At 39.9% G+C, this 21,519-nt stretch overlaps 4 protein-coding genes across 4 annotated transcripts; 2 read left to right on the top strand and 2 right to left on the bottom strand.

The window, feature by feature from the left end:
• The first annotated feature begins 114 nt into the window (after positions 1-114).
• dazap2 (DAZ associated protein 2) lies at positions 115-4,797 on the top strand. The gene is made up of 4 exons (XM_039800358.1): positions 115-276; positions 1,385-1,503; positions 1,583-1,828; positions 1,953-4,797. Exons 1-4 carry the CDS (start codon positions 264-266, stop codon positions 2,079-2,081), a joined length of 507 nt encoding a protein of 168 aa, XP_039656292.1. The 5' UTR covers positions 115-263; the 3' UTR covers positions 2,082-4,797.
• Positions 4,798-5,610: 813 nt separating this feature from the next.
• On the bottom strand, positions 5,611-9,580 carry LOC120558961 (cell adhesion molecule 2-like). The gene is made up of 5 exons (XM_039800359.1): positions 9,376-9,580; positions 7,588-7,647; positions 7,385-7,444; positions 7,133-7,180; positions 5,611-6,528 (listed from the first exon to the last, which is right to left on the bottom strand). Exons 2-5 carry the CDS (start codon positions 7,637-7,639, stop codon positions 6,356-6,358), a joined length of 333 nt encoding a protein of 110 aa, XP_039656293.1. The 5' UTR covers positions 7,640-7,647; positions 9,376-9,580; the 3' UTR covers positions 5,611-6,355.
• A 2,395-nt stretch (positions 9,581-11,975) lies between these two features.
• On the bottom strand, positions 11,976-19,731 carry bin2a (bridging integrator 2a). Its single transcript, XM_039801861.1, has 12 exons — positions 19,505-19,731; positions 17,321-17,428; positions 17,157-17,237; positions 16,832-16,886; positions 16,648-16,742; positions 15,543-15,638; positions 14,721-14,828; positions 14,057-14,142; positions 13,888-13,963; positions 13,723-13,805; positions 12,137-12,737; positions 11,976-12,030 (listed from the first exon to the last, which is right to left on the bottom strand). The coding sequence occupies exons 2-12, from the start codon at positions 17,402-17,404 to the stop codon at positions 11,977-11,979; spliced, it is 1,419 nt and encodes a 472-aa protein (XP_039657795.1). The 5' UTR covers positions 17,405-17,428; positions 19,505-19,731; the 3' UTR covers position 11,976.
• On the top strand, positions 17,887-21,374 carry si:ch211-210c8.6. The gene is made up of 5 exons (XM_039801862.1): positions 17,887-18,159; positions 19,778-19,883; positions 20,321-20,427; positions 20,670-20,842; positions 20,937-21,374. The coding sequence occupies exons 1-5, from the start codon at positions 18,054-18,056 to the stop codon at positions 21,213-21,215; spliced, it is 771 nt and encodes a 256-aa protein (XP_039657796.1). The 5' UTR covers positions 17,887-18,053; the 3' UTR covers positions 21,216-21,374.
• The last annotated feature ends 145 nt before the right edge of the window (positions 21,375-21,519 follow it).

The following is a 21,519-nucleotide window of genomic DNA, read 5'->3' on the forward strand; positions in this document are numbered from 1 at the left end:
CTCAACATAAGAAGTCAACAGTTCGCCTCCGTTCACTGACTGAACTCCTCTGTTTCTAACGGTAGGGGGCGCGCGCATTTAAAACACCGAGTGCGTCGAACCACAGATCGAGAACGGCTGACGTCACCACTTCCACAACAACAAGAAGCTGAAAAACAAGGAAGTGAATGATTGTGAAGCCGTAACCTGTTATAAGGCCGTGACAAGATACGCAGAGCTCCGTTTAATCAGATATTCCTCAGCCTCCGGATCAATCCAGAAAAATGAACAACAAAGGTATTTATCCAGACCCCGGTTAGGTAATAAGTCAGCTGTCCGTTTTACGGCGCTGATATAGCTAGAGATGAAGAGCTGTCGTTAGCGTTATATCTGAAGCGGACTTCACGTTTAGCTAGCTACGTAACTGTTACATGACAATAAACTGACGTTTTCTGGCTAACCGTGTAGCACACACGTTGATTTTGGGCATCTAGTTTATTATAAGTTACTTTAGATGTAAATAATGAACGCCTAAATTTACTGTCACCTTATATCACCACAGCATTAGCTAGTGGCCAGGTCACATATTTTCGGTTAGCTAGCATCCCTCAATACAGGCAGGTTTTAACTGTTTTGGTTAAACGGTACATGCATGGAAATCTAAATCTGTATTCACAATTTTAATAATAGTCCAATTTTTTATTGTTACTTTGCACAATATAGTATGCGTGTAAGTATATCTATATGTCACGTTACATGCCTTGTGTAATCTTTTTTTTCTCCGCTAAATGCACCTCATTTGAACATACTCAGATCTTTTGTTGCTTTCAGGGTTTGAAGCGCCCAAGTAGGCCTGCGACTAACGATTATTTTTATTATCTATTAATCTACCGATTATTTCCTCAACTCTGTGTAGATGTGTTATACGTTTGTCTTGATGCATTTATGTTTTTGCAAGACGTGTGTTCCTGAAATAACAATCATTTAAACTGTATTTTTCATACTTAGTTCATAGTTTTGTTATGTCATTATAGGATTTTTGGAAACCCTTGAAAGGGGAAAAAAAAAATCCATGGCCCCTTTTTATCTTTTTGTATAAAAAAATAAATGTACTTATGGGCTGTACTAAAGTTCTTTGTTCATTTTTTTTTTTAATAAGATATTTCCTATTACTGTTGAAAATGTGGTATTCTTTGTTTAACCACATAGTAAACATGCACTTTTTTTTTGACAGCGACTGATTCTGATAAACATTTGACCTCTAAAATTCTTGTTTAGTGTTGTCATAATTCAACAACACATTGCCAAAAAAAACATCACCACTCACTCAACCTGGGATTTCTGGGTCAGTCACTGCCCAGACTAAAAGACAACCATTTGCTTAAAGTAAAATGTTGTTTTGCAGGTTCATATCAACAGCAGGCTGTGTACCCTCAGCAGAGCTCTGCACCTGTATACCCTCCTGCTATGCAAATGTCTCCTCAGGCCCCTCCTTACACAGACACACCACCTGCATATTCTGAGGTAACTATTACATTTATGTCATATGCTAACACAATACTCTCAGTGATCAGTTCTGACTTTTCATCTCTGTTGTCTGCAGATATACCAGCCCAGATATGTGCTTCCACATCAGGTGCCCGGTCAGGTGGCGCAGATGTCCTCTCACTACCCTGGTGCTCAGATGTTTATGCCCATGCAACATATGCCTGTTGGGCAAATGGGCCAGAATGTCCCCATGGCTTACTACCCCATGGGAGCCATGTACCCCCATGGTTCAACAGTGATGGTGGATAGCAGCTATGATGCTGGTGCTCGCTTCACAGCAGGCAGCGGCGTTTCCATTCCAGTGAGTATCCACCTAGTTTGCCAATTTATAAAAAAGGAGCCAGAATTCATTGCAGTATTGTATCAAATCCAAAGTTGATCAGCTCTCTTTAACAATGTTTGTGCCCGTTTCTCCCATTTTCTAGCCTCCACCTCCTGGACATCCCCCCAATGCAGCTCAGCTGGCTGCCATGCAGGGTGCCAATGTTGTAATGGCACAGCGCAAGAACAACTTCTTCCTGGGTGGATCCAGTGGAGGTTATACCATCTGGTAACAGCAACTCTTCAACTCCTCCTTCATGCCCAAACCGTGTCCCCGTCCCAAATGATGCCCCAGTTCTTCCCCCATCCCCATACGCCTCCCTCTTCAGGCTGCTTGGTCATGCCACAATACTGATATCACCTAACGGAATGTAATATTTTAGAGCCCTTGTGAAAGGTACAGTACTCCACTTCTGACCTAGAGATCAAATGACGAATGCTACTGCCTGAAGAGGACAAATGCAACTTTTTAATGTCGTAGAATTCATTCCATAATCCTCCATTGGGTCTAACCTCTTTGGTCATTCCAGATTGGACCTCTCAGGCATCTGTAGTTGTTCAAGAGACCTGGTCTCATTTGATCGAATGGATCGCAAATTACCTTGAGATGTTCTTGTATACCTGTAAAAGCTACGTAAATGAAATATTGAAATATCAGACCCGCATTATATAGTTTAGCTGCTTTATGGTGAAAGTGAAATACAGTTAAAGTTGCAGTTAAAGCGCAAAAAAAAAAATCCATTTGTCTTTTTTGAAAAACTTTTAGTGTAGTTAAATTAGTAGATGTGTAATAGTTTCATGTAAATACCAGTATGACCATGAGAAATTACATCTCAACTATACAAAAAAGAAAAGAAGTAGCATCTTGGATGCTTTTAGCTAGAATTGTCTTGTCCTTTGCACAATATCCAAAATATTACAGCAAATTTGTTGTACAGTCTTAACAGATTGTTACATTTAAATCACTTGTAAATTTAGATAAATTAAACTGAAGCAAATAATTAAAGAAAATATTTCATGCAATATCCAAAGTGGTTTACTGTACCTTGTTGGGCAATTTGTAGATGAATATAGTCAAGTGCCAAAGAGCACTGGGGATAGCCCGAATTTAAAGCAAATTAACTTCAGTAAACTTAAAGGAAAGAAATTTAAAGAAAATCCAAATAGTAAGTTGAATGGGAAGCGTGGTTGGTGTAACATTTTAGCATTTAGCAGTCTCCTGTTTTTATTTCAGTCGGATACCCAGAGTTTATACACTAAAATGTTTTATTGTACAGACTTCAAGAACTATCCTCCACTGTCTTTTGTCTTTTCACACCGTATTATTTGGTATCATTAAACCAATTTCTAAAGTATTTATTCACCGTAGAAAAATGTCACCTTTGTGATAGCATTAGTTTCTTGTCAACGTTTTCAAAGGTTGAGGAGACTTTTAATAAATATTTCAGTGTTTCTTTTTTTTTTTTCCTTCATTACTTTACTTTTCCACATTTACATAACTAGTTAGGCTAATACATTTGTTAGTAGAACCAATGAGCTGGTTGTACCAAAGATTTGGTCTACAATGCACTTCTGTTTGGTCGTGACTTGAAATTTGAAATGTCACAATTTAAAAAAAGAAAACATATCATCGAATAAGCAGGTGTGAGACTGTTGGTACCAAGACCTTCAGTCTGACATGACTGCAATTGTTAGTTAATGTGTTAATGTCACTTTATGTGAATCAATCACATCTTTAAGTTGTTGCATACTTTTGCACCTTTTTGCTATGTAAAAAAATTTGATTACACTTTTTATCTGACATGCACTGCAAAGCAAATCGGAGAGGTTGCGGACAAGGGGCTACTTTTTTTTATATTCTGTTTTCATGACTTTAAAGAAAGTTGTGAGAATTTAGAATTTAGAATTTTTTTTTAAATTTAGAAAATGCATCTAGTTTAGTCCATTGCAAATAATGTCTAGGTGTGTCGTGTAGTAGTAGCCTGAAAGTGTGTGTGCAAACTTGCAAAGAGGCTATATCACTGTCAGCGTAATTGTTCATTTCCAAGACATTTTTGTGCTGCTAATTAAACTTTAGAATCTTTACACAATAAGTTATCTTGCAAACTTACAAGTTAAAAAACAAAAAAAAACAACAAACAGGTATCTGAAACAGAAACTAGGTAAGTCAGCATGGATACCACAAACGTATATTTGTAGATTTTTCTTCCATTTTGGTGTCCGGTAGCGTCAATGTGTCACTGGGTATCCGACACACCGTATCAAGTTTTAACAGCTGTGGCCACCAGAAAACAAAACGCTGTTGCTGTCGACTCAACATTCGGTGATTTCAGTGTTAAGTGGGAGAGACCAGCTGTCTGGAAACGTGCTTCGTTCATCTGATGAACTCCTCATAGCAGCTCCTACGCCAAGCTACTCCAGACGTGACACTCCAGTGTTTTTAAATTGGCTCAATTGTTCATTTATTCTCACTCGTGCTGTCGTTTCATACAGTTCTGCTGGGGGAGAGGCCACAGCTATCAAAACTTAAAAAAAAAAAAAAGGAGTTCAATCCAATGTTTTTCTCTTTTTATTCCATCTCTGCTCCAACGGTTTGTAAAGCAGCATAATGGTGGCTCTGTCCCAGCAATATGAAGTACTGTAAACTGCAGCTGACCAGTAGATGCTATGCCAACCACAGCCAGCAAATGGATTACTCTTTGTTGAAGGATTATGGACATATATAGTTCAGGGATTCTCTTTACAATATTTTGTAAAATAGATGTATGTACTAAAGTGATGTGATAGACTTTGGTACACGTTCGATCTTTTAAGATTACTAAAGGAGATGAGTGTCAAAGGTGGAGTACTTTGAGAAAAAAAAAGATCTTAGGTGCACTTAACTTTTTTATACTAAACTTAAAATTTAAAATGTAAGTTTAGAATAAAGGTTATTTTGGAAATTTGAAATGCTGCATGTTTGTTTAATTTGATTTACATATACAATGTATTAGAATTATTTTTTTTTTATTATTATTTCAAGACTGTGACCTGAGATAACATCTGGGATTTTCGGTTATTGTTCTGTTGTGATTATAGCTTAAATGTTGTCTTTCCCTGGCCGGACTGCATCACAGGTAATTGATCGTTTCACCAACTTGATTGTTTGAGTGGATGCTTCTACTTGCTTGGCCTTCATACCTATATCACTAAAGATTTTTTGTCATAACTAATTATCACCCACCTTAGTTTAGTATACATACTGTATGAAAGAATCAATAACCAAAATATTGTCACTTTGATATAAAAAAGGTATTGAGTCAAATATGGATCTGTATTTTTGTCACAATCACCTAGCATTACACCGAGTCGCCAGTTTATCGCAGCCACTGCATTTTAATCCAACAACCCACAATAAATCGCACCTTTGATGAAGTTTATTAAATTCAGTTCTTGTGGATGCCGTCAGATTTGCAATTCACATTCTGTTATCATTTGAAGCTGTGGTTTGTCATGTATCGAAGGGGTGTCTTAATATGTTGTCAGTCGACTCTTAAAAGTCAACAAATACTGAACATAAGCTTCATTATAGTGGGATTCTGTGTTGTATGGGATTATATTGGATGGAGCTAGTCGTGTCCAACAAACTCAGTGCAATGTGCTGTATGTTCTCTAAAACATTTCAACTCTTTGTGCATTGATCATCCATTCAAAGTCAGATTGTGGGCTTCTGACATTGCCTATTTCGAAATGCATCTAACACCACTGTAAGCTGTCACACTGTACAATGGCACTAGTCCAAAATCAAGTTTTATTGCCTTCCATATTTGTCTCAAATAGGGAAGTCATCCGTTACTATGTCTGGCAAGAAATAATACAAAACCAGGTACAACAACAATCACATACAACAAATAATGTTTAGGCTGTCCTGAATTCAAAAGGAGGACATTGTTTTGTTTTTTTAACTTGCTTATAAAATAATTGCATAGGAAAACTATAACTGTAAAAGACATATCAATATAAAAGTAACTTCCCCCAATGGCTTCACAACACGTCTTGCACAAGGTTTTGTTTGGTGTAAAAAAAAAAAAAATAAAAAGGAAAAACTGTCTGAATAAAACGGCGTATTGCAAATACTAGAGGCCTAAAACTTGGCTGATAAATAGTGTAGCAGACAAACGTCTTACATTTTACTGCTGAGTATTAACTGATCCTGTAACTGTGGCACACTAAAATCCCACCACCTGTTTCATGCCTAGCTCTGCTAATCTCAACCCACACCTGTTGTCGGTCACCCGCTCCTCATTCATCAATAATACTCACTCTTACTGTAACAATCTTATCTTTGGTATTGCTTGTGCGCCTCTGCGGTTTTTTTCACAACAAAATATAAAACAGCTGTGTGCAGAAAGTCGCGTTCCTCCCCTCAAAACAGATGCATAAAAAAAAAAACCGTCCTATGTCCTTTTTAGTCTTTTACAGAGCATTTTGTCTTTCTCCACTCACTCTCTGTAAGTCTTCACCAGGTTCATATGAAGTATTCCTTTTTTTCGCTCGCAGCTTGGTTATTGTACTCGTCATCGGGGTCGTCCCCCGGAGCCGCCTCCCCTGTCGTCCTGTAGTCTCCTTTGTTGTGGCAGAGATACCGGTAAAGCAGGAAGCCCAAAGCAGCTACCGTCAGCAGGATGAGAACAATAACCACTGGAAAAAGAAGGCAACATTTTTTTTAGTTTTTTAAGCTAGAGATACATACTTTATTAATCCCCAAGGGGAAATTCAAGGTCCCAGTAGCTTAAAGACATCACACACAACATACACATACAGAAATAGGATGATAAAATAACAAATAAATAGCAAAAACAAATCCACATGAATAATATGGACCATAAAAGAAAATATACTAAATAAAAAAATCCACATGAACGTACTAAGGGATGTATAAGCATGAGACGCTTGCAGTGACAGGGCAGGTAAGGTGCTCTATGGTAAGGTGCTCTATGAGAGTGTGTGTCATGGTGGTAGTGCAAATAAGTCCAATAGTGCAAGGATAAAGTCTAGAGACCAGCATTAAATATGGACGATATAAGAGAATAATGTAAACATAGTAATATAAAAACTATATAGCAGTGCAAGGATAAAGTTTTAAAAAAGACAGCATTAAATATGGGCATTATAAAGGGACTAAAGTAGACCGTAGGAGAGACATAAATCAACAGTCAATATTAGAGGTTTGAAGTAATAGGGTTAAATGCCGTTTTGAGACATTATGACAAGAAAAAGTTAACGATAAAGTGCAAACGGTTACCTGCTACAACTGCCGAGTCTGGACTGGCAGGGGCTGCTGTTGTTACCGCTGAGGGGGGAAATTAAAGCAAAGAGATTGAGTTTCAAACCACTGGTGACGTTACAGAACACGTGAAAAGGCAATCCAATTGTTCTACTGTAGAGAAGAGGAAGTACATTGTACCATGTATCACTACTGTGTGGGTCCAGGAGGGGACTGGTTAGTGTGCCAGTTAGAGAAAACATGAACAGACCAAATAAGTGTAGGAGTTACCCTGAATCATGGTGGTGTCTGCTTGTGTAGGAAGGGATGTTAAAGGCCCCATATCTGATGCTGAACAAAACACAAGCATGACACGTTGATAAGGCAACACAAACATAAAAGGTTATGATATCAGGATACTTGTTGGCTGAGACTAGTGGGATTACATTCATAACGTACCTAAAACATCAAAACTAAATCAACCGTGTACTCACCCTCTGTCACATTTGTGTTCATATGTGTGGAGAGTGTTGGCGAGGGCACCATATCGGAATCTGGAAGATAGAAAAAGTGCGTTAAAAATGTCACAGGGCTCTATCTTCAGCTCACAGTCGGCTAGGAGCGAGTTGTGTAACCGCATAGCTGCTGGCTGAGGAGGGAATATTAGGCCCAAGTGTTGGGCCACACTAATCTGTTTATGAAGGGCTGGGACTGAAACAAACCTGTCACACCTCTTATTTATTTCCAAATCCCTTGTGATATCAGAACACACCGGTGGTAGAAGTACTTAGAACATTAAATCGGTTACTATTTTGAGTCATTTTCTTTTAGCAATAATGCCAACAGGCTCTTTATAATGGGAGCATTTCCTGCTCTTCTTGGTCCTAAATTACTCTAAATTGAATATTTGGGGGTTTTGGACAGTTGGTTGAACAAAACAAGACATCTGATGACATCACCTTGGGTCTAGAGGACATTCCAATGGGGTTTTCTTAGGTTTCATAGACCTAATGATTAACCAAGAAAATTATCTGCAGATTGATCAATAAGGGTGCACCGAGGCAGTTTTGTTAGTTTTTTTTACCACTGTCGCACGTGAGTCGCATGCTGGAAGAGTTGAGTGTACAAATAAATAAGAATTCAATACATTCCATCTGTTATTTTGTCTTAGCTAGGCAAATAATGTTTAGTTAGTGGTGCCTGGTGCCTTTAGTCTCTTCCACGTAGTGGAAGGAAGGTATAACAGTGTATTATTAATTCAACAACGGTATCAGATCGATATCGGTATCGACAGATACGCAAAGCCCAGGCATCGGGACTGAAAAAGTTGGATCGGTGCATCCCTATTAATCAATAATAATTTAAAAAAAAAATCTTTATTTGCAGCCGTGATCTGCAAAATGTACTTAATGGATAGTAAAAGTAGTCATTAGGGCAGGAGAATGGCCCCAGTCAGAGTGGTAACATTATTACTGACACAATTATTGTTGTATCTGGTGGAAGTGGAGCAAGTTTAACTACAAACTGTTGGATAGGTTAATATGACAAGTCAACATATCATATGTTATAAGGTGATTTTGTTTAGCTGAATCTGCAATGTAACTATATATATCTTCCAGATTTAGTCCAGGGCTGCAGCAGGTCCTTTATGAATTGCCGATTCATTTTATTCTGATCAACTAATAAATTAATCGACTAGTCTAGTGGATGCATTAAGCAGCATTACAAGAAAACTACTTTGCTAAAGTACAACTTTTTGTATATAGTAAATTGCACTCTATTAAACAAGCTGTAGCACGTTTATTATTAGCCTATTTTATAAAAAATATATATAAATAAATTAAACTACAAGAATCAATTGTGTCATAGCACTAACAAAATAAGAAGAAAGACATTTCCAATGCAAGAAATAAGCACTTTCTTAAAAAGGTGGAATTACTATTCATGGTTCGTGCTAGTGAACTCACTGGCTACCTAAAAGAATCACACACAAACAAACCAATAAACACGTTGACTTGACATTATATGACAATTAACCGGTCAACACCTTTCTCACCATTGTTACCGACATACTGACTTTCTTTGTCGACTACGCCTAAACCTTAAAAAGGGAAAGTAAACTTCTTCGTAGTCCTCATTAAGTTAGCATACTTAACCCAAAGCCGCCCAGAGAATAAGACCAACGTAACGTTTAAACTACTGTACGCTTCCAGGCGAAGCCTTCATGGTTCTCAACGCCAAACAGCCAGACATTGTTCATCCCAGCTGTTGGGTGGGCTTACCTGGGCGCAGCGGAGCGGGTCACACACCAAACTGGTTCGCTGACGTCAAGGTGGAGAAAAGTAACGCAAACTTGCGGACTTCAATTTGAAATGTAAGCTGCGTGCGTGGCTGTTGAAACTGCGTCTGTGAAATAGAGTTAGTCGCTATACTTTTTCTCCCAGCAGCACTCATGAGTGAGTCATGCAGCTGAGCACACGCTCTCGATTTCCGCCCCTCCCTTTCCTCACCCCCGCCCCCCTCCCTCTTCGTGTCATAGATCGTGTATTAGTAAAATGTATCACTTATGAGGTAAAAATGTCGAAGAGAGTAGAGGATGTGCTAGCTAGAAATCTTATTTTTAGGCAGATCTTTCTTTTTTCTTTGCATTTTATGTATATTTTTTTTCATTTATTTTGACTTTCCATTCTACAGTGAGGATACAAATGAATTATTTACATTATCAATTAACTTGCTCATTCATGTTTCAGTTACAGTAATGTTTTTTTTCTATCTCATAAAATATAATTAAAAAATAATTAATTATAATAAGGAAAATGCTTACCTAATTTCCGATTATCGATTATTAATGGCTTATCAAAATAGTTGCAGATTCATTTGATGAATCTGTGCAGCAGAGGCCAAGCGAGGTATGCTGACTCTCAGTTCCTGCCGTGGGTCAAGCATACAAGTTCCATGAGGCAACTTGGTAGCATCTTTAATTTGCTGCACTCCATTTGGCGGTGCCAGATTTCATATCGCCTCAGCCTTTAAGTGTTATCAGAGCCAGTGCAGCAGCTTTTCTAATTATGGATTCAGCCACATCAAGCCAGGTGAAATATGTGTATATTCGACTCTATTGTTAACAGTGCTGTTTGTGCATGTGGTGTTTTGTTTTCCATGCCAGACTGGCCCAAACCAGTACTGTGCCGGTCTGATTTGGGGGGGCCCACCCGACATCCTTCCTGCATGGTAAACAACCACGTTTTTAAAAGCACTTCTCAAAGCTTAGATAGATAACTCCACACATTGACACATTCACACAGTAAGTGGTTGCTTTGTCCTGATTGTGTCTACCATGATGGAAATCCTAGTGGTCACAATTCAAGACGTTCAGTTGACCACAACATATTTCAGCAAGCTCACATCTGATGTCTTTTTCTTATAATGAATAAAGCAAAAACACACATTTTCCTATCATCGAACTAAGGTCAACATTTTAGCTCTGGAATGCAACGGTTCCTTTTTGTAGACATCTGGTCCAAATAAACTTTTTGAAGGTTTTACATTTATGACTCTTACAGCATGAAGCCATATCTCTTAGCTTTTCCATCAATGCAAGTTATACTGGAGGTCATGATTAAGTTAGGTGGATTCATGAGGACTATGGTAAGCTGCTCCTCAGATCTCTGCAGGGTAAATCCAGACAGCTAGCTAGACTATCTGTCCAATCTGAGTTTTCTGTTGCACGACTAAAACAACCTTTGAACGTACACACGTTCCACCAAAACAAGTTCCTTCCCGAGGCTGTTTTGCAGAGGCACCGTGGCTCCGCTCGACACTTAGCGCCGCCCAGACGATCGCGATTGGTTTAAAGAAATGCCAATATACCAGAGCACATTTTTCTCCCATCCCAGAATGCTTTGTGGACTAGCCAGACCCCCCTCCGCAGCGCTGTGGAGGAAGGTCTGGCAATGCACGACTGCGATTAAGTCAGCTGAGAAATGTGAGCGGAGTGAGAGCTCGTTGTTTTTGTCCCTATCATTTTAAAACCTCCATTGGCAGAGAAGCAACCACAGCTGTTGACCCTTATTTTATATTAAATTAAAGATAGGATTTATTGTGTACACATCTCATACACATAATTTCTATAAGCTTTACATATTCATATTCAAAAAATGTTTAGTTTAAACCTAATACAAAAAAAGATCATTGTTCAGAATTACATAATGATTTTATCTTTACAGTGCACACCTAATCAACAGATTCCAGTTTTGTGATAAAGGTCAAACATCTAATTCAAACTAAAAATGGGAATTGAAGTTCACAGCACAGTACGTCTGCCAGCGCCGACCATACTGTAGTCAGTAAGAAAGTTTTCTAACAATGTAAACCTATTGGTGCATTAATGTTTGCTAACATTAGACACATAACATAACTACTCTGACTTTAAAATGTATCTGTTTGGTGCAGAATATAATGGACGCTGTGGGGATAAAGTCCGGTCCTGCAGTAATGTATCTGTACTTTTGAAAGGGTACTTCAGATGAAACATGGCTGTTACAAAAAAAAATATATGACTTTACCCATACTCTGTCCTGTATGTACAAGTGATTTCAATAAAAGATAAATAAGAAAACGAACACCAGCAAATGCACCATCCATCATTCCTGACACCACGGTTGGACCCTTCAGTGCTGCTGTCTCCACATTCTCCTCTCTTGTGCAGCTGTTGACTTCAATCTCTTCTGTGCTTTTCTGTTTAAATCAACACAGGGCGGACGCAGGTTTAAGAAAAGCTCCGTCAAATATTAGAAACAAGATAGAAAAGGGAATAAGAAGATTGATAAAATGTGATAAAAATGTGTGCATGAAAAACATGCTAAACATAAAGTCTGAATACTTTAAACGTCTGTGCTTTTTGAATCCGGAGATGCCTGTTTTTCTGCAGGAGCATTCTAGATGGGACACAAAGAAAAGGGCTGTAAATTAGGGGAGTCATGACAGAAGAAAACAATAGTGAATAGATAGAGGAGGTGTGTTTAAGCTAATCAAATGACAAACCTTGTGAGGAATGCTCAGGTCCTTAGTCTCAGAGTTTAACCCAGAAACCTCTCCGTTCTCCAGTCCATTTGGTCTGGGAGTGTTGAGCACTAGAGAAGTGTCTTCTCTCTCCTCGATGTGCAGCGGGCTGTCGTCTGCTGCAGACAGCTGGAGCTCCAAGCTCAGTGAATCACAGGAGTTGTTGAGTTCAGAGCTGCTCTCGCTCGGCGGAGCTTTCTCACCGTCTCCCTTATTATCAGATCCTGCAGGAGGCGTAGGCTCCTCATCTTTCAGGCCCTTCTCCTCTTCCACCTGACTGCTGTCTTCCAGCGACTTCAGCTGGTTTCCAGCCGCAGCGTCTCCTTGTTCAGGAGAACCGTGGGTCTCACTGTGGCTGGATCCCGCGTCCAGGTCCCTGGACTCGGGGGTCTCCAGAAGAGGTGATGGCGGGGAGACTGCGAGGGTGCTGCTCTCTCTGGACAGAGTGCTGTGGCGAGGCTTGTCCGGGGACTTGAAACTAAACCTCTGGGCAGGTTTAGGGCTATAGCTCTTGTGAAACTCAGAGAAGCTGGCTTTCCAGGCCTTAGGGGACATTAGACTTCGTCTCTTCAGGGAGCCATATCTGAAATATTTTTTTTTTTTGCAAGGGTAATATCAGCCAACAAGGAATTGGTTTGAATATTTTGCTTCTATCCCCAAATTAGAAACATCAACTTATTCAAATGATTCGTCCCAAAATAAAAGTTCATGGGCAAGCATTTTGTCTGTGGGGTGTACAGCATCCAAGGCATTGCAAGTCTGGAAAATATAACTAATGATATAGTAAATATTGCAGCTTTGGACCCACAGTGCAACTATTTGGCATGGAATATATTGACATTAAAGGTCCCCTGGCATGAAAATGTCCCTTTATGAGGTTTTTTAACATTAATATGCGTTCCCCCAGCCTGCCTATGGTCCCCCAGTGGCTAGAAATGGTGATAGGTGTAAACCGAGCCCTGGGTATCCTGCTCTGCCTTTGAGAAAATGAAAGCTCAGATGGGCCGATCTGGAATCTTCTCCTTATGAGGTCATAAGGAGCAAGGTTACCTCCCCTTTCTCTGCTTTGCCCGCCCAGAGAATTTGGCCCACCCATGAGAGACAGACATCATGGCTTTCAAACGAGCAAAGTGGCAGTTGGTCAAGGCCACACCCCCTCCACCTTGCCCCCTCTCCTCAATAACATTTAAAGCTACAGACACATAAATGGCACATCCTAAGGAAAGCTCATTGTGGGACTGGCTCTAGTGGCTGTAATTCTGCACCAAAGCTGAATTTTGGGAAAGAGACTTCAGATACAGCATTAGGGGACCACTAAGGCCTATATAAAAACATCCAAAAAGCTGCATGTCATAGGACCTTTAAATGCTTTTTGGAGCTGCAAAAAAACAGCCCTGCTAGCATCAAGTTGCATCAGTAGGATTAGGATGAGAAGAGGCTTTACATTCACAGTGTTTTGTGATCTGAGATTAGCAGAGATTCAGCTGTCATGAGTAGGTGATATCATTTTGTGGAACTATTGTCATTGAAAATGTCTTCAAAATTCTAAGCGCATAAGAAAAACTTACCGTTGCATTCCCTTCAAGGCAAACATTTTGTCCGGATGCTGAGCCTGCAGCTCCTTTATCACATTATGTAGATCGAGGTTGAGCTGAAAGAGCAGAGGATTGGTTTGAAAACAACTTTTATATAACAATTACCATTATGTGCCAAGCAACTTTAGAAAAACATACCGTGCTCATTTCCTTATAGAATATGTCTCGTAAATTTGATACAGCTGAGAAGACTGTCACGAAGCATCCAACGCGGCTAAGAAAGACAAAATGTCAAAACATAATATAAGAACAAATGTGCACACCGTCCCTCACATCTCATATGATAATAGAAAATATGCCAGCAGACCTATCAAAGAGCACAGGCAGCTCTTCTTTTAACTCAGTGTTGATGCCTTCATAGACACTTTTGGCAGCATTCATCTCTTCTTCTGCCTGCAGAGTGAAAAGTTGACTTCATTTCAAAGAATATCTTTGCAGTAGCGTAGTCTATGTGATACGCAGGTATACGCAAGTATACCCACTAAGAAAGAGCCACGATTTCCATATACCCACTTAGAAATGCGCAATGGCACGTAACAACATACTTTCAATTATAATTTTGATATATTTTGAAATGTCATGTGTTTTTCTTCTTCACATAGGCTAAATAAAGGTATTTCCACCGTAAAATTGGTGCATAAAAGTGTGTCAGAATGCAGGCAATGAAGTATTTGACGCTCAAAATTTCCCTTGGGGAGGACACCCGGACCAACCACTATATGCATTCCCCCCCCCCACATTCTGGCCCATATATATATATATATATATATATATATATATATATATATATATATATATATATATATATATATATATGTATATATATATATATGTATATATATATAGGCCCACACATATGCAGTACAGTATACCCACTACAATACAATAGACTACACCACTGTAATCTTTGAACAAATATAGGTTGAAATACACAGCCAAAAAAAAGAGAAATGCATGCCATTATTAATAACCTTGTTAATCTTGACATCGTCCCTCTTCTTAGCAGTCTGCAGTGCCTCCAGGTGGTGGAGGGAAGAGTCGTAGTCCACCAGTTTTCTCCCCCTCTTGGCTACTTTCTCCTACAGATGGAAAAAGACAGAAGACCCAGATATGTATTTTGTGTGTGTGTGTGTGTGTGTGTGTGTGTGTGTGTGTGTGTGTGTGTGTGTGTGTGTGTGTGTGTGTGTGTGTGTGTGTGTGTGTGTGTGCACGCATATGTGAACTACACAGTGGTGGAATGTACATTTACTCAAGTACTATACTAAAGTACAAATTTGTGAGTCTTTTCTTTTCATGCCACTTTCTACTTCTACTCCGCTAGATCTCAGAGAGAAATATTGTACTTTTTACTCCACTACATTCATCTGACAGCTTTAGTTACTAGATAGTTTACAAATTAAGATGTTTACACATAAAACACATGTACTTTTTAAAATATGATGTATTATTATAAATTAAACTACCCAACAATATAAAGGCCTATCCATAAAAGTTGATTGACAGAACTGTTTGGATCGTTTCCAGTTTCAAAAATGTGAGGATTTTTTCTGCATTGAGTACTTACTTTTAATACTTTAAGTATATTTTCAATGCAGGACTTTTACTTGTAACAGAGTATTTTTTTTTACAGTGTGGTATTAGTACTTTTACTTAAATTAAGGATCTGAATACTCCTTCCACCACTGGAACTACAGTACTTGTGTGTCTTTGTGGTTTTGTGTGTTTGCTCTCAGGCATTGTGTCTGCGTGTATCCGCTCCTGTTTGCTCGCATACTGGCTTCCTCTTGTCTTACCCTGACATCTGGGAATTGGCTCACGTAGGACTCCATGGTGCGTACGGCCTGGTCTAATAGCTTCACCTCAAAGTCATTCCACAGGAGGTCTTCCCCCTTTATTAAAAGGTGCAGCATAAATATTGCATTCATTATGTATGAAGAGGGGGAGAAAGACAGGGGTTTGGTCCCCAGACAATGTGTGAGTCCTGCTGCCTTCATACTGGTAAAACACAAATGTGCAACTGTACTGTAACTGCTGAGTTTTATAGTATTTTATTATGTATATATATATATATATATATATATATATATATATATATATATATATATATATATATATATATATATATATATATACATACAATTCAGGTCAAAAGTTTGGGGTCTCTTAGAAATTTCCATTCCACACCATTACATACAGAATACCAGCTGAGATCAGTTCCATTGTTTTTTTAATCAGGGCAGCAGTTTTCAGATTACATTGTGTGCTTACATAATTGCAAAAGGGTTCTCGACTGTTGTAGAAAGAAGTGGCTGATCTTTAATGCAATCTCTACATTGCCCATTATCAGCATCCATTCATCCAATGTTCCAAAGGCACATAGGCTCTAATCTGATATCATTTCAAAAGGCTAACTGAGAAAACATTGGAGATCCCTTTTGCAATTATGTAAGCACATAATGTAATCTGAAAACTGCTGCTTAAAAAAACAACTGATCTCAGCTGGTATTCTGTCTATAATGGAGTGGAATGGAAATTTGTAAGTGAACCCAGACTTTTGACCAGTAGTATATGTGTATGTAATATAATTATAATATATATAATATATATAAATCAAATAAAAACAAAGATAAAAGACAAACATAGACAAATCAATCGATCCAGAATCAGAATCAGAAAAGGAGTTATTGCCAAGTAAGAAGCACTTACAAGGAATTTGCCTTGGTTGTTGGTACATACATAAACATATTAAACATTAATATGAAATGAAATAAACAAATGGCACATACATATAACTTTTCAACAATAAGAAAAAGAGAGGCTGTAAAAAAATGTTGAGGGATGTGCAAAAGTTCAGGAAATAGAAATCCATCAAAGAACAAAATGATCACTAACACCGACCTCTACGATGGCTCCTAGATCTTCCTCTCCAGCCCAGTCGGTCTCATAAGCGTCAAACAGAGACTGGGAAAGGCGTCTTGAAGCTTCACGCATGTCTGTGAAAAGCAGAATCGTCCATATGAGACCTGCAGAAGGACACAAATCTACAGTTCTGCAGCATCAACAAGCAAAAAAAACATGTCACCTCTAACTGCATTAATGTAGTTCCTCAGATCCTTGTACATCCGGTTCCCATCAGTCTGCAAATAGACATTAGGTGCATGATTGTCAGTCTTTAGATGTATGACTTTTTTTATGATGTTTGATTAGTAAGCTATGGTCAATAAATCATCCATTGTTCACACATACACAGTAAAACATGTTGAGACAGCAGCGGAAATGCATTTGTTTTTAACTAAAAGACTTGTGTTTTCTAATTGTTCAAACATATAAATCTATTTTACTGTCCAAATAAACACAAACAGTAACCCTGTACTTCTTATTTTCTCACTAAGCAGGGGTTTTATTACCTGCTGGTCATTAAACTGTTGGAGACACTGTTCAAATTGGTCATCTCTGCTCTCCACTGTCTTCCCCAGCCTTTGCAGAACCTGCAGAAAAAAAGCATATACCTCAAAGTAACAGCTACTACTAACCTCTTGTTATTTGGGGAATACAACTTGCAGACCATTACCTTTTCCTTGCTTCTGCTTAGCTGTCTCTGGACTTTTTTAGCAAAGTCACCAGAGTTGCCTTTTGGACTCGTACTCTCTGCCATATTGTGTCTTGCCTGTGTTTATTGCTGATGATGAAGGAAAACAGAGAAGAAAGAATCCACATTTGGATAATATTTTAGTAATATTTTAAATGCAGGACTTTTATTTGTACTGGAGTATTTTTACAGTTTGGTAGGCTATTTAGTAGTTTTACTCCATTAAAGGATTACTCAATACTTCCTTCACTACTGAATATAAGTATAAAATAGTAAGGAAAAAAACCTCTGCCATCCATGGAGGCTCCCTGCACCTCAGTTTGGAAAACCCTTTTAATACACCCGTGCAGGGGTGTCGGACTGGGGGTAAAAAGGGGACTGAGTACCCAGGGCCCTCATGTGAGGAGGGCCCAAAAAGATGCTAGAATGAATAGCTGTGGACGAGGGGAGGGGCCCATATAGAAAATGCCTTTCTACAGGGCCCAGAATGTTGAGATACGCCCCTGCACCCATGGGAAAACCACACCAAGAACCTCCTCTGAAAACTACATTACCCAGAGTTCCCTGCGGCCAAGCCACTCCCAGTAGGCTAGTAGAATGGCAGCGGTGAACTTTACCCGGAGTGTTTAATAAATATTTCTGTTGGTGTGGGAGGAGTGGCCCTTTGATAAATGGTCACATCGCTTCGCTGCTCGCCGACCTGCAGGACGTGATCATGGGCAGCACTCTGGCCAGGTGTGCCGCCACCGACCTGGGCATCCAGTGGGCCGGCTGGGCTCTGGCTGCAGCTTTCAGAACCGAGAAGTTTTATGATTTGGCAGGTAAAAACTGGCGAATATTTCCATAGCCTATGTAAACGTTGGTTTGCGGCCATGTTGCTGACTGCTTTTGCAGCCTGACTCTTTATTCAGGACAGTTTCTTTCGTGTAAAGTCAACTAGACAGAAAAGTGAAAAAAAAAAAAAAAAAACAGCCTAAATGTAGGTTACTTAAACATAATTCAGCTGTGTGAGTTGTAATGTCATTTTGTAATTTGTAAAAATGCGTTTTTGCTCAGCATGTAAGTATTGAACTGTCACCATTATAAAACCCTGTGTTATCTAAAGCAGCTTTGTTGTGAAACAGCCTGGGAGCTCCTCCTTCCTCTTAAGAAGCTGCATGCAGACCCGATCAGCTCAGCTGAATGGCCCTGTGTCAGCAGGGGCGTACAGAGGGATCCTGGGGCCCTCTTCATGAACTAAAAAGCCCCCCCCCTCCCCCTTTTTTTTTTTCCTTCTTTTTTTGTGCGGCCCAATTATGGAATTGACAGAGCCTGTCTCCCCACTAGTAGTCTTAATAGATGCACATTGCTGGGATAAAGCCTGTCCCTCCCCTCTCGCTTTCCCCGAGCGCTGCCCTGGACGATTGTGATTAGTTTAAAGAAATCCAAATGGGCCACAGCGTTTATTTCCTGTATCCCAGAATAGATGGGCGTTGTAGCCAGACCATACTCCAGCGCTGACACAGCGCTGTGGAGGTAGGTCTGACATGTGAGACACTAGGGATTACTGCTACCTGGTCTCACTTTTGCATTTGTAAGAAATAATTTCATCTCCAGTTCAAACTGACTGAACAGCACAATAATAATCAAATAAGAATTACTGTATGTTCTGATTCAATTTTTTTTTAATATATAATAGCGTCCTCTAGAGCTGAAACAATAAGTTGATTAATTGATTAGAAAATGTATTCGCAAATGGCTTTACTGAGTATCTTTTATTTCTGTAGAAATTGGCTAAAATTATCCAGTTCCAGCAGTGGTGAGGATTTTCAACTTTTTTTGCTCATATAATAATAAACTGAATATCTTTGGATTTTGAAACTGCTGGTTGGACAACACGAGCAATGGGAAGGTGTCACCCTGGAAATTGTGATCAACATTTTTCACCATTCTCTGACATCTTATAGACCAAACAACTGACAAACAAATCAATAACAAAAAACAAACCATTAACATAATCTTAAATTGCAGCCCCAAGTATCTAATTAGACTGTGAGTTTTAATGAGGTGACAAGTTCTGAGCTTAAAAAGTGAAGTACACGAGCAATGATGAAGTCAGAGGTGCCGTGAGGCTTGAATCCAGATCATTCTAAAGTCATGTGTTACATGCGGAGCGGTGCATCTTACCTGTCGACACCAATGACTGATTTCTTTATAATTTTCCCAAATGGATCACGTTGACACTTTCCTTTGACTCGCCCTCTTCTGGTTCTCCCCCGTGCGCTGTGCTCCTGGATATTTTACCCTTGAACTTTGGAACCAATTGTCTGCAGTATCCTGGGTAAAAGATTTATTGAACACGCCTTACTAGAGTAGAGCGATCCGCCATGCCCATGTCCCAACCGCCCTGAGTCTGCAGCTGTCTCTCTCTCTCTCTCTTTTTTTTTTTCCTTCTTCCAGGATCTGGCACATTTATACTACTTGCCCACCTGAGTCGTATCTGGGGAGGAGCCAGTCATGTCCGCCAGAAGGTGCAGACTGGGTTGGTGACAGCATGGGGACTCAGGTAAGGAAGGACCGCACCCCCCCCCTCCCTGCATTTTAGGCCTTTATTTGTGACACGACAGCTTAGACGTGAAAGGGGTGTGAGAGGGGGAATGACATGCAGCAAAGGTCGGGACCGAACCCGTGGCCGCTGCGTCAAAGACTAAGCCTCTGTATATGGGCGCGCGCTCTACCAGGTGAGCTAACCAGCGCCTGACCCCCCCCCCTCCCCCATTATTAAACACCAAGTGACACCCCCGGCACAGTTAAATGCAACCCTAACAGAGGAATGCTGATTATGGCCTGCTTCATTCAAACTGGCGGAGTTTTGTGTAAGTTAGCACGGGGTCCTTGGCCAGGTCAGAGGAGGAAACTAATGAATGTGAAACCTTCAAGTCAGGTTAATGAATAATGCCTTTTGGTTAATGTGAATGGAAGTTAACCGTGTTCTCTCTGCAGGCTGGGGACATTCCTCTTCATGCGGATCTTGAAGGACGGTCACGATCGCAGGTTCAACAATGTCAGAGACAGCCCAGGGACTTTCTTTGTGTATTGGACTGTTCAAGGTACTTGGAAGTGATGCTAATGCCTTCCTCTCATTGCCACAGTCCTTGACCAACTCAGCACCCAACTGAAGCGAGCGTTGCCTTGTATAAATCACTGTCTGGTTTCTAGCTCTTAGTTATGTATATATTCTACTTAGGAGCTGTTGGTTACTGTTAGCCGAATTCATTTAGTTCATGGTGGTATTAATGCAAGGCTGGGTGAAGATGATACATTGTTTTCCTGTTGTGTTTTTTTTTTTTAGCACTGTGGGTATTTATGACCCTCCTGCCCACCCTCATGCTGAATAGCGAGAAGCGAGATGTGCCTCTGGGAACGAGGGACTACCTCGGCTGGACTATATGGGGCCTGGGCTTCGCTGCTGAAGCTATTGCTGATCAGCAGAAATGGCTTTTCAAGCGGGACCCAGATAATGCTGTAAGTTAACAGATGTCATGCTGTGCAACCATTAATGCATCATTCACTGATTGTAAACGTTAATGTATCGTCCAATTTATTTGTATTCCTCCAGGGGAAGTTCATCCAGAGTGGCCTATGGGCTTACAGCAGACACCCGAACTATTTTGGAGAGATCCTGCAGTGGTCGGGTCTCTGGCTCTCGGCCTCATCAGTGATGCAGGGTCCCCAGTACCTGAGCGTGGCGTCGCCTCTCTTCGTCTGGTTCCTGCTGCGTTACGTCAGCGGCATCCCCATCCTGGAGAAGCAGGCCGTGAAGAAGTGGGGATCGGTTCCAGGCTTCCAGGACTACATCAAGAACACTCCTCTTCTCTGGCCATGGCCTAAATTTTAATGTTACATTGATGAACATTTTCTCAACTGCTGTACCAACATTTGCCTCAGGCAAAGAACGTTTACACATTTATCAGTGTCCTGAGCAAAACCCAGAATTTCTGACATTTTCTGTTATTCTGTCAAATAAATTCCAGTTTATCACACAGTCTTCAAATGATAGCTTTCTGTGCAAGATCTCTTTGTGGCGTGTGGTGATTCAGAGCTAAATAAGTGCATTGTGGTCAAGACTATAAAGCTACCTTTTTAGTCTCTAAATTCACAGGTTGAGCATCTCTACAATAAAGACGTCTAAGATTCTCAAT

The sequence above is a fragment of the Perca fluviatilis genome, chromosome 5 (assembly GCF_010015445.1).
Source record: "Perca fluviatilis chromosome 5, GENO_Pfluv_1.0, whole genome shotgun sequence".
NCBI classification, from domain to species: Eukaryota; Metazoa; Chordata; class Actinopteri; order Perciformes; family Percidae; genus Perca; species Perca fluviatilis.

What these genes read in the sequence shown, in the direction of transcription:
- dazap2 (XM_039800358.1), top strand. An exon ending in CACCACCTGCATATTCTGAG is followed by an intron (nt 1,504 to 1,582) that starts GTAACTATTACA and finishes TGTTGTCTGCAG; the next exon opens with ATATACCAGCCCAGATATGT. An exon ending in GCAGCGGCGTTTCCATTCCA is followed by an intron (nt 1,829 to 1,952) that starts GTGAGTATCCAC and finishes CCCATTTTCTAG; the next exon opens with CCTCCACCTCCTGGACATCC.
- bin2a (XM_039801861.1), bottom strand. Translation starts at nt 17,404, where the DNA reads ATGGCAGAGAGTACGAGTCCAAAAGGCAACTCTGGTGACTTTGCTAAA. An exon ending in CTACATTAATGCAGTTAGAG is followed by an intron (nt 16,743 to 16,831) that starts GTGACATGTTTT and finishes TGCTTTTCACAG; the next exon opens with ACATGCGTGAAGCTTCAAGA. An exon ending in GCCTTGAAGGGAATGCAACG is followed by an intron (nt 12,738 to 13,722) that starts GTAAGTTTTTCT and finishes AAAATATTTCAG; the next exon opens with ATATGGCTCCCTGAAGAGAC.
- LOC120558961 (XM_039800359.1), bottom strand. Translation starts at nt 7,639, where the DNA reads ATGGTGCCCTCGCCAACACTCTCCACACATATGAACACAAATGTGACA. An exon ending in GAACACAAATGTGACAGAGG is followed by an intron (nt 7,445 to 7,587) that starts GTGAGTACACGG and finishes TGTTTTGTTCAG; the next exon opens with CATCAGATATGGGGCCTTTA. An exon ending in AGACTCGGCAGTTGTAGCAG is followed by an intron (nt 6,529 to 7,132) that starts GTAACCGTTTGC and finishes TTCTTTTTCCAG; the next exon opens with TGGTTATTGTTCTCATCCTG.
- si:ch211-210c8.6 (XM_039801862.1), top strand. Translation starts at nt 18,054, where the DNA reads ATGGGCAGCACTCTGGCCAGGTGTGCCGCCACCGACCTGGGCATCCAG. An exon ending in GAAGTTTTATGATTTGGCAG is followed by an intron (nt 18,160 to 19,777) that starts GTAAAAACTGGC and finishes TCCTTCTTCCAG; the next exon opens with GATCTGGCACATTTATACTA. An exon ending in GTGACAGCATGGGGACTCAG is followed by an intron (nt 19,884 to 20,320) that starts GTAAGGAAGGAC and finishes TTCTCTCTGCAG; the next exon opens with GCTGGGGACATTCCTCTTCA.